The following is a 15,952-nucleotide window of genomic DNA, read 5'->3' on the forward strand; positions in this document are numbered from 1 at the left end:
GCCTCAGTTAAATTAATAAATAAATAAACCTAATTACTCCCATCCCCCCCAAAAAACCCCAAAATAAAAATAAACATTTAAATTGTGGTAAAACACACATAACATAAAAATTACCATCTTAACCATTTTCAAGTATATAGTTCAGTAGTGTTAACTATATTCACATTTTTATGCAACAGATCTCTAGAACTTTTTGTTTTACAGAACTAAACTCTGTACCCATTGAACAACAACTCCCCATTTTCCCCTCTCCTAGCCCTGAGCAACCACCATTTCTCTTTCTGTTTCTATGTGTTTGTCTATTTTAGATACCTAATGTAAGTAGAATCATACAGTATTTATCTTTTTGTGACTGGCTTAAACTTCGATTAGGATAATGTCCTCAGGATCCATCCATGTTGTTGCATGCAACAGGATTTCCTTCTTTTTTAAGGCTGAATAATACTTCATTGTATGTGTGTTCCACAGTTTGTTTATCCATTCTTCTGCTGATGGACACTTGAGTTGCTTTTACTTATTAGCTATTGTGAATAATGCTGCAGTAGACATGAATGTACAAATATCTGTTTGAGATAATGCTTTCAGTTTTTTTTCATATGTGCCCAGAAGTGGAACTGCTGGATCATATGACAATTCTATTTTTAATTTTGGGGGGAACCTTTCATACTGTTTCCCATAGCAGCTGCACAATTTTATATTCCCATCAACAGAGCATAAGGGTTTAGTTTCTTCACATACTTACTTTGTTATTTCTGCTTTTTTGATAGTGGCCCACCTAATGGGTATGAAGTGATATCTCATTGTAGTTTTAATTTGCATTTCTGTAATAATTAGTGATGTTGAGAGTATTTTCATATGCTTATTAACCATTTATATATGGTTATATATATTTGGGTGGATGTATATTGAAGTCCTTTGCCTTTTTTTAAATCAAGTTCATTTGCTTTTTTGTTGTTGAGTTATAGGAGTTCTTTATATATTCTGGATATTAACCCCCTATCAGATATATGATTTGCAATTTTTTTTCTCCTGTTCTGTTGATTGTCTTTCACTTTGTTTGTTTACTTTGATGCAAGGAAGTTTTATGTTTTGATGTCATTTCATTTGTCTGTTTTGTTGCTTTTGTTGCTTGTGCTTTTGGTGTAATATCCAAGAAATCATTGCCAAATCCCATGTCAAGAAACTTTCTCCTTATTTTTTCTTCTAGGAGTTTTATAGTTTTAGGTCTTAAATTTATTTTGAGTTGACTTTTGTATTTGCTATAAGGTAAGGATCCTACTTCATTTTTTTGTGTGTGGATATCCACTTTTCTAGCAACATATTTTGAAAAGACTGTCCTTTCCCCATTGGCAACCTTACTGAAAATCATTTGACCATCTGCATAAAGGTTTGTTTATAATCTATTTTGTTCCATTGGTGTATATGTTTGTCTTTATTTCAATCAAAAATGTTTTAATTACTGTAGCTTTGTAATATGTTTTGAAATCAGGAAGTGTGAGACCTCCAACTTTGTTCTTTTTCAAGATTGTTTTGGCTATTAAGGGTCCCTTGAGATTCCATATGAATTTTAAGATTTATTTTTCCATTTATGAAAAAAATGATATTGAGATTTTGGTAGGGATTATGTTGAATCTCTGGAGCACTTTGGGTAGTGTGGACATTTTAACAATATTAAGTCTTCTAACTCATGAGCATGGGGTATCTTTCCATTTATATATGTCTTTTTAAATTTCTTTCACAGTATTTTATAATTTTAATTTTCCAAGTCTTTTGGCCCCTTGGTTAAATTACTTTCTAAGTATTTTATTATTTTCATGCTTATTTTAAATGGGGTTCCCCCCTGAATTTCCTTTTAGAATTGTTCATTGTTAATGTGTAGAAACACGACTAATTTTTGTATGTTGATTTTGTATCTTGTAACTTTGCTGTGTTCGCTTACTAGTTCTAACAGGGTTTTTGTGGTGAAATCTTTAGGGTTTTTTTTAACGTATAAGTTCATATTATCTGCAAGCGAAGTAATTTTATTTCTTCCTTTCCAATTTGGATGCCTTTTATTTCTTTTTCTTGCTTAACTGCTCTGAGTAAGACTTTCAGTGCTATGTTGAATAGAAATGGTGAGAGGGAGCATCCTTACCTTTGTTACTGATCTGAGAGGAAAGCTTCCAGTTTTTCACCTTTGAGTGTGATGTTTGCTGTGGGCTTTTCATACATGGCCTTTGTTTTGTTAAGAGAGTTTCCTTCTATTCCTAGCTTGTTGGTAAGTGTTTTTTTTTTCCTAATCATAAAAGTGTGTTGAATTTTGTGGAATACTGTTTCTGCATCAGTTGAGATGATCACTTGGTTTTTGTCCTTCATTCTGTTAATGTGTATTACAGTGATTGTTTTTGAATCTTGAACCATTCTTGCATTCCAGAATCTTACTTGGTCATGGTGTGTAGTTCTTTTTATGTGCTGTTGAATTCAGTTTGCTAGTATTTTTTTTAAAGAGTTTTATATCAGTTTTCATCAGGAATATTGGGCTGTAATTTTCTTATGTATCTTTCCCTGGCTTTGGTATCAGGGAAATGCTGGCCTCAAAAAATTAGTTTGGAAGTGTTCTCTTCAGTTTTTTGGAAAAATTTGAGAAGGAATGGTCCTACTACTCTTTAATTTTTTAATTTTTTATTTTTTTTAGAATTTCCTGGTAAGCCTGGGCTTACTTTGTTGGAGCTTTTCTTCATTGGGAGATTTTTGATTACTAATTCAGTGTCCTTACTGATTATAGGTCTGTTCAATTTTTTTTATTTCTTCATAATTCAGTCTTGACAGACTGTGTTTCTAAGAGTTTCTCCAATCTAGGTTATTCAATTTGTTGGTGTATAATTTAGTCTCTTACAAGGTCTTCTTCCTTAATTTCTGATTTTAGTTGAATCTTCTCTTTTTTCCTTAATCTGACTAAGAGTTTGTCAGTTTTGTTGATCTTTTCAAATAACCAACTCTTACTTTTGTTACTTTTTTCTAATATTTTTCTATTCTCTGTTTTATTTATTGCTGCTTCAATATTTATTATTTTTTTCCTTCTGCTAACTTTTGGTTTGGTTTGTTCTTCTTTTTCTAGTTCCTAGAGGTATAAAATTAGGTTGTTGATTTCTTTGAATCTTTTAAAATGAAACCCATTCCTCTTTGAGTGCACTAAGATACTCTCTAGTTTTCTTTATAAAATTAGTAGATTGAAATCTTTAATTTGTTATGAATGAATTAATTAATATGTGTGTGTGTGTGTGTGTGTGTGTGTGTGTGTGTGTGTATTTAGTGGGGATCTTATTTTATCTCTTTTTATATAGATAACGCAGTTGACTGACCTCTTCATTGAATAGTCATTTAATCCCTTCCCTGCTGATTTGAAATGCAGCTTTGTCATATGCCACATTTCTGCTTGTGAGTCTATTTCTAGGATCTTCCTTCAATTCCATTTGTCTGCTTGCCTTTCCCTGAGTCAAAACCAAAAAATCAGAAAGGCTATGGTTTTATAGTAAGTCTTGAATCTGGAAAAGTGAGATCTTTCTCCTCTCCACTCTTACCCTGTCTTTCTCTCCTTCTTTCCCCTCACCTTCCTCCTCCCTCTTCGCTATCTTCTCTGTTCTTGGTCTTTTGTTCCACATGAATTGTGGAATTGAATCTATAAGTTAATTTGGAAAAAACTGTGATCTTTGGATATTGAAACGTCCATTGATGAATTTGCATAAATGAATATTCATGTATTTCCATTTATTTCATTGTCTTTTATGTCTTTCAATAATATTTTCTAATTTTTATAATGATTTATACATATATTATTGGTTCTATTTCTATTAACTATAATTTTGTTCCTATTTACAAAAATTAGAATATCTTTGTTTTTCTTGGCAAATCATAGGAATGTTATTGATCTTGTACATAGCAATATTGGTAAATTCATATTAATTCTACTAATTTATAGATTCACTTGGATTTTTTATGTAGACGAAAAAAAAGAAAAAATCAGAACCACTATTTGTAGGTAATGATGGCTTTATATCTTTTCGATTCCCATACTTTTTATTTTGTGTGTGTTTGGAGATGGGTGGTTTGGTTTGGTTTTATTGCTCTGCCTACTAAGTTTTACATGCATATATTCTTGCTTTTTACTTTAAGCCCATGTGCTTGGTTTTAGCCATTTAGTATGGTATCTGCTCTAAATTTTTGCTAGATAAATTAATATTCTCAGTTTCTAATTATACATTGATATAAGGAAATTATTATGGTTTTTCTCTTTAATCACCTAGTGGTGCAAGTTACAGTAATTTTTTTTTTTTCTTTTTCAGTGTTAAACCGTCTTTCAGTTTTTGGAATAAACTTTACTTTCTGTGACATGTATTTTTAATATATTGCTGGATTTTGTTTGATCATATTTAGGATTTTATTGTCTAAGTTGACCTATAATTTTCCTTTCTAATATTGCATTTGTCTGACTTTGGCATGAAGGTTATACTGACATCGTGAAAGGAATTTGGAATAATTTATGTAAGATAGAGATCCAGTAGCTCTGAATGCACTTCTCTAGCTATCAGGGTGCATTTTTTTTCTTTTTCCTTTTTTCTCTTTTTTCCCTTCTAGATGACTGTGGGTAGCTTTTCAAATACTAATTTAATTTTTTTAAAACACTTACAATTATATTCAGGTTTTCCATTTATTCTTGGGTCAATTTTGGTAAGTTACAGTTTTATAGAAAATACTATACTTTTTCTTTTTAAATTCTTTGGCATTATATTGTTCATAGAAATTCCTTAGTTTTTAATCTGAATTGTAACTGTAGTAATGTTTCCTTTTAAATTACTGGTATTATTGATTTGTAACTTTCCTCCTTTTTTCTTGATCAGTTTGCTAGAGATTTGTCCATTTTATTAGCCTCTTCCAAGAAACAGCTTTTATCAAGCCTCTCATTATTTCTGTTTCTTTGATGATATTCCTTTATTACTTTATTCCTTTTACTTTCTGTGAGTTTCATTTGTATTCTTTGTTTAAACTTTTGAGTTGGACATCCAGCTTACTAATATTTAATCCTTCTTTTTTAATAAAAATGAATTTCTGATAAGTTTTAAATGTATCTCACAAGTTATGATATGTAGCATTTTTTACTGTTACTCATTGTGACTTTTTCCTTGGGCCATGAATTATTTAGAAATGGGTTCTTAAGTTTTCAAGTATATAGAATTTTTGAGTTTTATTTTTGTAAATGAGTTTTGATTTTATTGCTTTCTGTTTGGACAAGAAAATATATATGGTTTTATTTCTGTGGTTTTTGAGATTTGCTTTGTGACCTATTATTTGGTTAATTTTAGTAAATGTCTTCTGTATACCTGAAAAGACTACAGTCATTCTCTGTTAGATACAAAGTGTTGTATATTTTCATGAACATCGTGCAGATCTTCCATAGTTTCACCGATTGTTTTCCTGCTTGATCAGTCAGTTGTAAAACAGATATGTTAAAGTACCCACTGTGATTCCACATTTGTTCATTTCTTCTTGGAGATCTCAACGTTTTTGCTTTCTATAGTTTAATGCTCTTCAGAAATTTTTGAGGCTGTTTAGACTTGGAATGGCGTTATTTCCCTAGTGCAGTGTTCCTTTTATTATTGTGTAATGACCCTGCATAATTTTAAGAATCTTTTTTGCCTTAAAGTTTATTTTCCTGCTATTAATAAAGATACTCCAGCTTTCTATTGGTTAGTGCTGGTCTGATATATCTTTTTCCATCTCTTTCAGTATTTCTTTGTCATTATATTTTAGGTGTGCCTTTTGTAAGTAACATATAACTGGATTTTGTTTTTGATCCAGAGAGTTTCTATCTTTTACTGGTGAGTTAAATCTGTATATTATGATTACTGTTATTTTTATTTATTTCTCTTATCTTGCTGTGTGTTTCTCTTTATCATTTCTCTTTGCTTTTTTCTCTCTTCTTTTCTATCTTCTATTTAAATGATTAAGGTTTCTTTATTTCATATTCCCAGTGGTCTAGAAGTTAAATATATTCCATATCTATTCTTTGAGTGGTTATTACCCTGAAATTTTTAACTTGTACAGGCATACTTCAGAGATATTGTGGCTTCAGTACCAGAACACCACAATAAAGGAGGTCACGTGAACTTTTTGGTTTCCTAGTGCATATGAAAGTTATGTTACACTAAACTGTAGTCTCTTAAGTGTGCAATACATAGCATTATGTCTAAAAAGGTACATACCTTAATTAAAAAATACTTTATTGCTAAAGTGCTAACCATCACCTGAGCCTTCAGTGAGTCATAATCTTTTAGCTGGTGGAGGGTCTTGATGTTGATGGCTGCTGACTGAACAGGGTGGTGGCTGCTGAAGGTTGAGGTCACTGTGGCAATTTCTTAAAATAAGACAACAATGAAGTTTGCCACATCAATTGACTCTTCTTTCACAAATGATTTCTCTGTAGCATGCAGTGCTATTTGATAGCATTTTATCTGAGTAGAACTTACTTCTTTCAAAATTGGAAACCTCCCAAACCCTCCTACTGCTTTATCAACTAAGTTTATGTAATCTTCTGAACCTTTTGTTGTCATTTCAGCAGTCTTCACAGCCTCTTCACCAGGAGTAGATTCCATCTCAGGAAACCACTTTCTTTACTCATCCATAAGAAGCAACTCCTCATCTGTTAAAATTTTATCATAAAATTGCAGCAATTCAGTCACATCTTCAGACTCCACTTCTAATTCCAGTTCTCTTGCTTTGTCTACTATATATACTGTTGCTTCCTCCACTTAAGTCTTGAACCCCTGAAAGTCACCCATGAGGGTTGCAATCAACTTTTTTTCAAACTCCTGTTAATGTTGAAATTTTGACCTCTTCCCATGAATCACAAATGTTCTTAATGGCATTTAGAATGGTGAATCCTGTCCAGAAAGTTTTCAATTTACTTTGCCCAGATCCACCAAAGGAATCTATGGCACCTATAGCCTTAACTGTATTTCTTAGATGATAAGACTTGAAAATTGAAATTACTCCTGATCTCATGAGCTGCAGAATGTTTGTTGTGTTAGCAGGCATGAAAGTAGTGTTAATCTCATTGTACATCTCCATCAGGGCTCTCGGGTAACAAGGTGCATTGTCAACGAGCAGTAATAGTTTGAAAGGAATCTTGTTTTCTGAGCAGTAGGTCTTAACAGTGGGTTTAAAATATTCTGTAAACCATGTTATAAACAGATGTGCTGTCATCCAGGCTTTGTTGTTTCATTTAAAGAGCACAGACAGAGTAGATTTAGCATAATACTTACGGGCCCTAGGATTTTCAGAACAGTAAATGAGCACTGGATTCAACTTAAAGTCACTAACTGCATTAGCCCCCAACCAAGAGAGTCAACCTTTCCTTTGAAGCTTTGAAGACAGTCATTGACTTCTCCCCTCTGGCTATGAAAGTCATAGATGGCACCTTCCAATAGAACAATGTCTTGTCTACATTGAAAATCTTTAGTGTAGCCACCTTCATGAATTATCTTAAGCTAGATATTTTGGATAACTTGCTGCAGCTTTTATATGAGCACTTGCTGCTTCACACTGCACTTTGATGTTATGGAGATGGCTTCTTTCTTTCAAATCTCCTAGGCTTCAAACTTTTTGTCTGCAGATTCCTTACCTCTCTTAGCCTTCACAGATTTGAAGAGAGTTAGGACCTTGCTCTAGATTAGGCTTTGGCTCCAGAGAATGTTGTAGATGGTTTGATCTTCTATCCAGGCCACTAAAACTTTGTCCATATCAGCAATAAGGCTATTTCATTTTTTTATCATTTGCATGTTCACTGGAGTAGCACTTTTAATTTCCTTCAAGCACTTTCCTTTTGCATTCACAACTTGGCTAACTGTTCGACACAAGAGGCCTAGCTTTTGGCCTGTCTTGACTTTTGACATGTCTTTCTCACTAAGCTTAATCATTTCTAGCTTTTGATTAAAAGTGAGAAATGTGTGGTTTATTCTTTTACTTGAACACTTAGAGGCCATTGTAGGGTTATTAATTGGCATAATTTCAATATTATTGTGTCTCAAGGACTAGACAGACCCAAGGAGAGGGAGGTAGAAGGGGGGACAGCCAATCAATGTCAGATCACACACAACATTTATCAGTTAAGTTTGCTGTCCTATATGGGCCCAGTTTATGGAACCCCAAAACAATTACAATTGTAACATCAAAGATCACTGATCACAGATCAGCATAGCAAATAAAATAATTACAGTAGAAAAGGTGGAAATACTGTGAGAATTACCAAAATGTGACACAGAGACAAGAAATCATGGAAAAATGGCACTGATAGACTTGCTTGTCATAGGAGTGCCACAACCTAAAACTTACAAGAAACACAGTGTCTGTGAAACACAATAAAGCAAATACAATAAAATGAGGTATGCCTGTATATTGACTTAATAGAGTCTAAAATTAACCGTTATGTCTGATTGTCATGAGAAGTACAAAAACATTAGAATGTTTTAGCTTCAGTTACCCATCTCGTTTTATTTATTATTGTTACTTATTATTTTAATCTTACCTTGTGTTATATTTCCCTAAATTATTGTGCAATTATTATTTTCATTTATAAATTCATTACTTGTTTAGATTTTCTCACATTTACCAAATTTCTCTGCTCATTGTTGCTTTTTTGCATCTTACTCTTTTCTCGTGAGTTCAGTTTATTTCTGAAGTGCATCCTTTAGATATCTTTTGTAACAAGGATCAGTGAATAGTAAATTCTGTCTTTGTCTTAAAATGCCTTTATTTTGCACTGCATATTTAGTGATAATTTAACTGGGTATAAACATATCTAGGAATGCACTAGGTTTTTGGTTTTGATATCTTTTTATTGTAAAATAAAATAAATACAAAACAAAAGAAAAGCCTGGCTTAGTGAATTTTATAAGGCAAACACTCTTATAACCACCCCTCAAGTTAAGAAATAGAAATTTGCTACCCATGGATATATTTTTATTTAGTTTGCTTGGGACTCTTACAATATTCAGGGAAGTTTTCTCAAATATATCTTATACCTTACAGATTCTTTCTTAGTTGTGTCTACTCTGTTTAATCTGCCTATTTTTTATACTTTTTCATTTATACAATTCTGTTTTACTATTTTTCATATCTTTCTAGTCTTCTCTATGCTGCTATATTTTCTTACAGATCCTTTTTTCCCTTTATGTCTTTCATCTTTTACAACATACTAGTCTTTTTTAGATTGTTATTCTGGTATTTCAAGTAATCTTTCTGTTTTGTTTGTAGAGTCTAGTTCACTAATCTGTGATTTTTGAGACTCCAGGGCGTTTTCTGTTTGAATCTTGAGCTAAGTTGTGGGAATTTCTCTGCTACTGTCGTACGTTCCAGAGTATCATTATGTTGGACAAGATTTTCTGACTTTCCCATACTGTGGAGGGATAAGTAAATTTAGGCCCCCAAATCTACAAGAGCCATAAGCCCAGGGATTTCATTTCACAAGAGGAACATTTATTTGTTTGTTTTTTAATCCAGGGCTCGGACAGAAATAAACCTGTGAATTTATTTTTTCTAGACTTTACTTTCACTGAGGGTTCAGCTTTCTTAGATTCCAAGGTTTACACAAGAGTGGTAATTCCAGTCCACCTCATTTGCACCGAGGGCCTCATCTTTTGTCCTCATAAGAGTATTGAAATTCAAGCTTCTGGAATCCTGAGACCTGAAACAACTTCCCTTCCTCCCTTCATACTGCTGCAGCCCAGGTCCTAGGCCTGCCTCTCTAGTTTTCAGCACCCTCTTCATGGCTGGCACCTAGGCCTCCCCTTTCTTTCTTGTGAGCACAGACTTGGATGATTAGCAATGCAATATTTCTTTTTAAAAATCCAGCATTTCTAGATATTTGTTGTGAGATTTATCAAAATTCAGATGGGAAAAAATACAGGATGGGGAAAAAAACTTTTCAGTGGTAATTTTACATTTAATTCACAGATCCATCTATCACAAGCAGATAAAGATCAAGGTAAAGCTGGCAGATAAAAGCTAGGCATGATTTAATCTAGTGTTGATTGGAAAATACCTGAGAGTTTGGCAGTTGAGTTCCTATTTGGATTCTTCCTTAGAAGGAAACCAGTTTTTTGTCCAGTGTTACCTGATCCTTCTCCCTAAGGCACAGTGAAGCCTCCTTGATCAGCTGCTCACTTACACACAAGGATACTCTTATTATGTGCCAGGGTGGTGCACATGCTGCTTTTACTATTTTCACATTCAATTAAATTCTCCTTCACAATCTTTTAATCCGGTAGTAGCTATAATAAGTAATGCTGCTTATAAAATAGTATGGGCTTAAATGCTAAATAGGCTGATTTCCGATCTTGAGAAAAATATTAGAGTTTTGAGCAAATATTAAACAATAATCATAATAGAATTTAGCTACATTATCCTAGCCTTTTTATATCATAGTTCATAAGATATTACCTTGAAAATCTTCTTTGTCCTGACCAGAGACCTTCCCCTGCCATGTCTCCTCAGTTTGTCTTCTGGGTAGAATTATTTGAAAGGCATTCAGTATACACTCCAGGTAACATGCATCTTCCTAGGCAGATAAACACAAATTAAAAAGTTAAAATTGGAGCTATTTTTACAAATAGAAGATAAACTCTTAGGCAATTGAGGCTGACATACTGAAAGTTAGAACCCAGAGGGAATACCATGTCCATTTGGGGCAGAGAAAGAGGAAAAAGGTACAAAGTTGCTAGGGGCTTAAATGGCAATGTTTTAAAATAACAGAGAGACTTAAACGCTTTGGTTTTGTTTACTATTATTCCTCAGTCACTGGACCTTCCCAACACTTAAGCTTAATCTTTCTGTCTCCTAGAATTTTTATCAAATAGTTATCTCTTAATTACTTATTAATGTAGAGTCTACCTACTTCTGTCCTCCCCTCCCCCCCAAAAGAAAACCAGAGAAACTATAAAGTGAATTTAAAAAGAGCTCAGAAATCACATGGAGAAGGTAGAAGAAATATCTTTGAGGATTTAATGTGGTTCTGAGCTCCTCTATGTCAAGACAATGAAGAACTGAGCTCTGTAGTTATATAGGTCTCATTGTCAGATAAAGAAAAAAAAGAAAGACATGGGAAGTGGTGATGACTGTCAAATCTTTCCCACAGTAATCAGTAAGATCTGTATGTTTCATACCCTTTTTACATGAAACTTATGAATATCTAGTGTTTTGAAAAAGAGTGCAGATTTTCATGACTTTCAATTTGTAAAATTTAATCATTGTCTCATACTTAGAAGGAAATTTCCATAATTCTAAAATGGTTTGTAACATGAATCTGCCTATAAATGGAAATGAAAATTTGTATGTACTAAAAAGTCTCATTTTCTACATAAATAAAAATCTAGAGGAGCAATAAATTAAAAATCATTATCTTTTTACTCAGAAACTAGTCTGGAGATTATTTTTACTTTTTCATATATAGAAACTTGATTTAGAATATGTTTTAAAGATACCTTGTAAGATGAGATCAAATGATAAGTACTATGACTTAGTAATTTTTTATGTTTCTTTATGTCAGCTATAAAATGATTTTTGCTTAATATCCAAAGAGCTATTACATAATAAACAGTATATTAACTAGAAAGACTGAGTAGTTTTATGAAGTTTAGGGATTTTCTTAAAGAGTAATTTTGTAGTATTTCTTTTTAAATAATTCAGTGAAGAGATGAATCCTTTGTAATATATTTTTTTCTAAGTATGTCTAACAAAATGTTTAAAAATATTCATTACTTTTCATATGCAAATTTATATGGAATCAATTTTATTTAGCTTTAATCTTTCCAGTAGTTTGATACAAAATTGGCATTTGATGCTAAAGTGATGAAGCAGAGTAGTGACATTTAATATATGGTTTGTATTAGCTATTCAGTAACATTATTCTGCTAGCTAACAAGAAAATTTTCTGCAGATCTAAGCATAATTTAATATTTCTTTTAGTTTCTAGGGGAATAGTAATCATTCAGTATATGTAGTCCATGAAAAGAAAGAAATGAGTCATAAACCATATTAATTTTATTTATATAAAATTATATAATTATTTATATAAATTATTGAGTTATATAGATCATAATTAAGTACTTTTAATACATTTGTTATCATAGAGTTTAAGTAAATTTACTGCATTCATTATCTCTGGGCTTAACTTTTACCCAATAAAGCTGGGGACTTCGACCACTTCTATAACATTTCTAGGGTAGTGTTCTTTATGTTTAAAATTGGTGAATAAGAAGGATGCTTTTTTTTCTTGAAACCTTGCTTGTGGAAGAACAGTAAAGTGTAAATTGAAAAGCTTCCTCTAAAGTAGTTTTGTAAAATATTTTAATGGCACCAGAGTGCCTTTGAAATTTCAGATATAGCCATACAAATGTACATCATTAAAGAGGAATTATTTTCCCATTTGATAATATCTGTGTAGCAGATATTTATTCTCCTTTATTACATTGAGATATGACACGTTCAGTCATTTTTTTTTAATTACTGAATTTTTTAAGATTAATTTTCAGGCTGATATATTAAACTAGCCCTTTTTAAAGTTCTACAAAAGAGAAACAACTGTCTTTAAGAGACAGGAATTTTAAAAACAGTTCTGCTCATCATCACTAAACCTACCACTGGCAGTGCCAAACTTAAACAAGATGGTAAGATCAGAAAAATTCTTTTCATCCTTTTTCATCTTTGGGTTCCCTGTTTCCCTTCTTAGCATTTGATCTTTCTTTCCCCTTCAGGTTTCGCAGTGTTTTTCCAACCTTGCCTATCTGGAAATAAAGTCGCTCATGCTAAAAGTATTAGACAGTCCGTGTTCCCTTACTAGGACTATTTGCATTCTTACAGGAATGGTTAAAGAAATCAATAATTGAAATATTACACATATAGAAAAGAAGAGTGAATGAATGGGTTTGTGAATGGATGGATGAGTGGATGGATGAATGATAGTAGGGTTTCAGGCATGGGAAGTCTTTCTGACACTACATGTATCCATTTACCACATACTATATGGGTGTGTATATATGCATCTGCCCTGGTGAGAATAGGGTATGTCAGATAGGGTCTGCCACCATTTTGCTACTGTGACGTATCTCACCACTGACATGTAGTATTAAATCTCTGCTTCTGCCATTTGTCATACTAGCTTGAAATTAAATCCCTTTTTGTTTCATTGTTTAAGGCTGAAAGAGCATATTCCTTTTGTGGAACTATTGAATACATGGCACCAGATATTGTCAGAGGGGGAGATTCAGGACATGACAAGGTATGTTCTGTTTTTGACACTTCTTGGTATCTCTCTATAAAATGTATGATGGGAATCCTAGTTAGTAACTTAGGTACAGTCTCTTCAATAGAGAGCTCTCTTTCTGGTGTCTTCATTTGTTTCCTTTACTTTGTATACACAAACGTATTATGATAGCTAGTATTTTGGAGGAAAAAGATAATACAGATGTTAGGACATTCTAGATTTCCCTTTATTCAGGTTTTATTGGTGAGGATAATTTTTTGTTTTATAGAGTAACACTCTTGTTAAAGGAAACCTCAAAATTGACTAATTCCTCAAATAATATTTTTATTTCCATTAAAAGTGTCATGTCTTGAGCAAAGCACCATTTGTAACCCTATTTAGAACAAAAATCACTCTTTTTCTTTTTATTTTACAAAAATCACTTTTTACCTGTTGCATGGTCTTTTAGGACACAACTGAGCCGCAGTACATTGCAGAGGTACCACTGAATGCATCAACAGTGCACTTTGCTCCTGTCTGCCTCGTGCTGCATGATTTGGACAGTGCTTATTGATGTTGATTTTTGCTAGAAAAACTTACAGAAACATATAGTTGACTAGTTCACCTTTAGTTGATATTTGCTTTCTGAGAGATCATTAAAAAGGGAATTTCTCATTCTTTCTTATTCCCAATTTCTGGTTTTAGCTTTGTAGTGATACTGGAGACTTTATCTCGTCAGCAGAAAAAAAAAATTGTAACAATCCTTGGAGAAAGAAAAGAATTCTGCATTCAAGATAGTCTTAGTTTGTTTTCCTAAGCCCTCTAAAAAGCTCAATTTTTTACCTCCTCGCTTCCCTTCATGCAAAATGAAGACTGTAGATGAGGCTTTCTGAGTAGTTATAAAATCTAGATCATATATTTTTTTCTTCCTATATTAAAGGGTACAAATTTGTTCAGTTCTTTCTTAACACTTTTGTTTTATTAATAACATTATGCAAATAAGGAATTATGACTTTTTTTTTTTTGCTCCTCATCTCACCTCTTCCTCACCCCCTTTCAAAATCTCACATACACACTCCAGATTTCTTAAGTGTGGAGAACCAGTGATCCCCTTGCAGATGACTAATCATATATTTAAGAGTCCATTCTTCACGTTTGTGTGGTATTGCTTTCAGCCCATGACTAGGAATCTGATTATAGATCTGTATCAGTTTGAGAGCATGATTTCAAATCTAACATTCTGAGGGTCCTGACTCAAATGACAGTAAAACTGCTTATATAAATAAAGGAATTGAATTGCTGGTTTAATTTGCTTCATGGTATTCTTTGAAGATACCAGATAATTTGGTAGGAGTTTATAACTGTTAAAATTAACTTCTAAGACCTAATGGAACCAATTTTTAGGAAAGGAAACCTTATATTACTCCTAGAATATCTACATACCAAGGTCCACAGTACAGTTCATCAATAAATATTCTTTCTTATTCATGGAATGCCTCGACAGCTTTGAGTTAATTAAATGAGATAATACATGCAGGGTGCCCATCACCTACTCTTCCTTTCATGATCTCTGTCTGCTGGATCCTGTTTTATATGTTATTGTTACGAATTTTCTTTAAAATAGCTCTAGGCTCACAAATTTTGCATCATCTCCCTGAAAACTTGGCTCTGAAATTTAGAAGCAGAGAGTTTAAAGTTTTAGCATCCAGTTCATTTCTCCTTGGTGTAATAAGCTCATATATTCAAGTTATTGAAATCTTGATTTGCCTAATCGTAAAAGAACTAATTTTCAACATATCAAGATTCTTTCCATTATATATAATTTGCTGTGCTCTCAGTTCAGGTAACTGCTTTTATTCCAATGTAGATCACATTTTATTTTATATCATTTTCAATCTCTCCATACCTCCCACAAAATGAAGACTTAGAGTTATGTGATAGGTCCCATAAGAGGAATTGATTTAGGTGGTTATTAAGAAAAATAACACCTTTTGATGTGATTTTTTTTTCATTTTTGTTCTTTAAGAAATTTCATACTTACTGGAGCTGAGTAATTAACCATTAAAAATACTGATTAGTACACCCCCCCACCATAAGTCCAAAGATTTTATTTACTTAAAATTTTTTTAAATTTATTTTAAATTAAAAAACTTGTTTTAATTAACTAAAGTAAAACCATTACTAGTTTAGGAAATAATTGAAACATTTTTAGCCCCTTGATTGATTTCTCTGTTTAAATTCTGTTCTGAGGATGCCTGGATATTTGTTAATACTCCTTACACAGAAAGCTATGTACAAAATCTTTTTGTCAAAATATTTTCCAAATATATATCTTAATTTTGTTCAGTTTTCTTTCTTATAAAATATAATTAGTGAATATTCTAGAAAATGAAATTACTGTTGTTTTATAGGCAGTTGACTGGTGGAGTTTAGGTGTTCTAATGTATGAATTACTAACTGGAGCATCTCCTTTCACTGTTGATGGAGAGAAGAATTCCCAAGCTGAGATATCTAGGTAAGACCTAACAAAATAAAATAAATGTATTGTTTTTCTCAAAGGAACTGATCAAATTTCTGCAATTAAGCTGATGGAAAAAATAATTTTTTAATGGGGGTAGACAAAATGATGTGTAAGTGGTAAATTTCCATTATATTCCTATAGGATGTAGATACTTACAT

General features: G+C 32.4%; 1 protein-coding gene across 2 annotated transcripts in view; it reads left to right on the forward strand.

Annotated features, from left to right (window-relative positions):
- Window positions 1-15,952, forward strand: part of RPS6KA5 (ribosomal protein S6 kinase A5) — a 167,316-nt gene that overhangs the window by 106,531 nt on the left and 44,833 nt on the right. For both annotated transcript variants that reach the window (XM_074365138.1, XM_045505672.2), the window contains 2 exons: window positions 13,226-13,309; window positions 15,685-15,788. In XM_074365138.1, coding sequence (XP_074221239.1) covers window positions 13,226-13,309; window positions 15,685-15,788 — 188 coding nt within the window. The remainder of the gene's footprint in view (window positions 1-13,225; window positions 13,310-15,684; window positions 15,789-15,952) is intronic.

The sequence above is a fragment of the Camelus bactrianus genome, chromosome 6 (genome assembly GCF_048773025.1).
Source record: "Camelus bactrianus isolate YW-2024 breed Bactrian camel chromosome 6, ASM4877302v1, whole genome shotgun sequence".
In the NCBI taxonomy this organism is placed as follows: Eukaryota; Metazoa; Chordata; class Mammalia; order Artiodactyla; family Camelidae; genus Camelus; species Camelus bactrianus.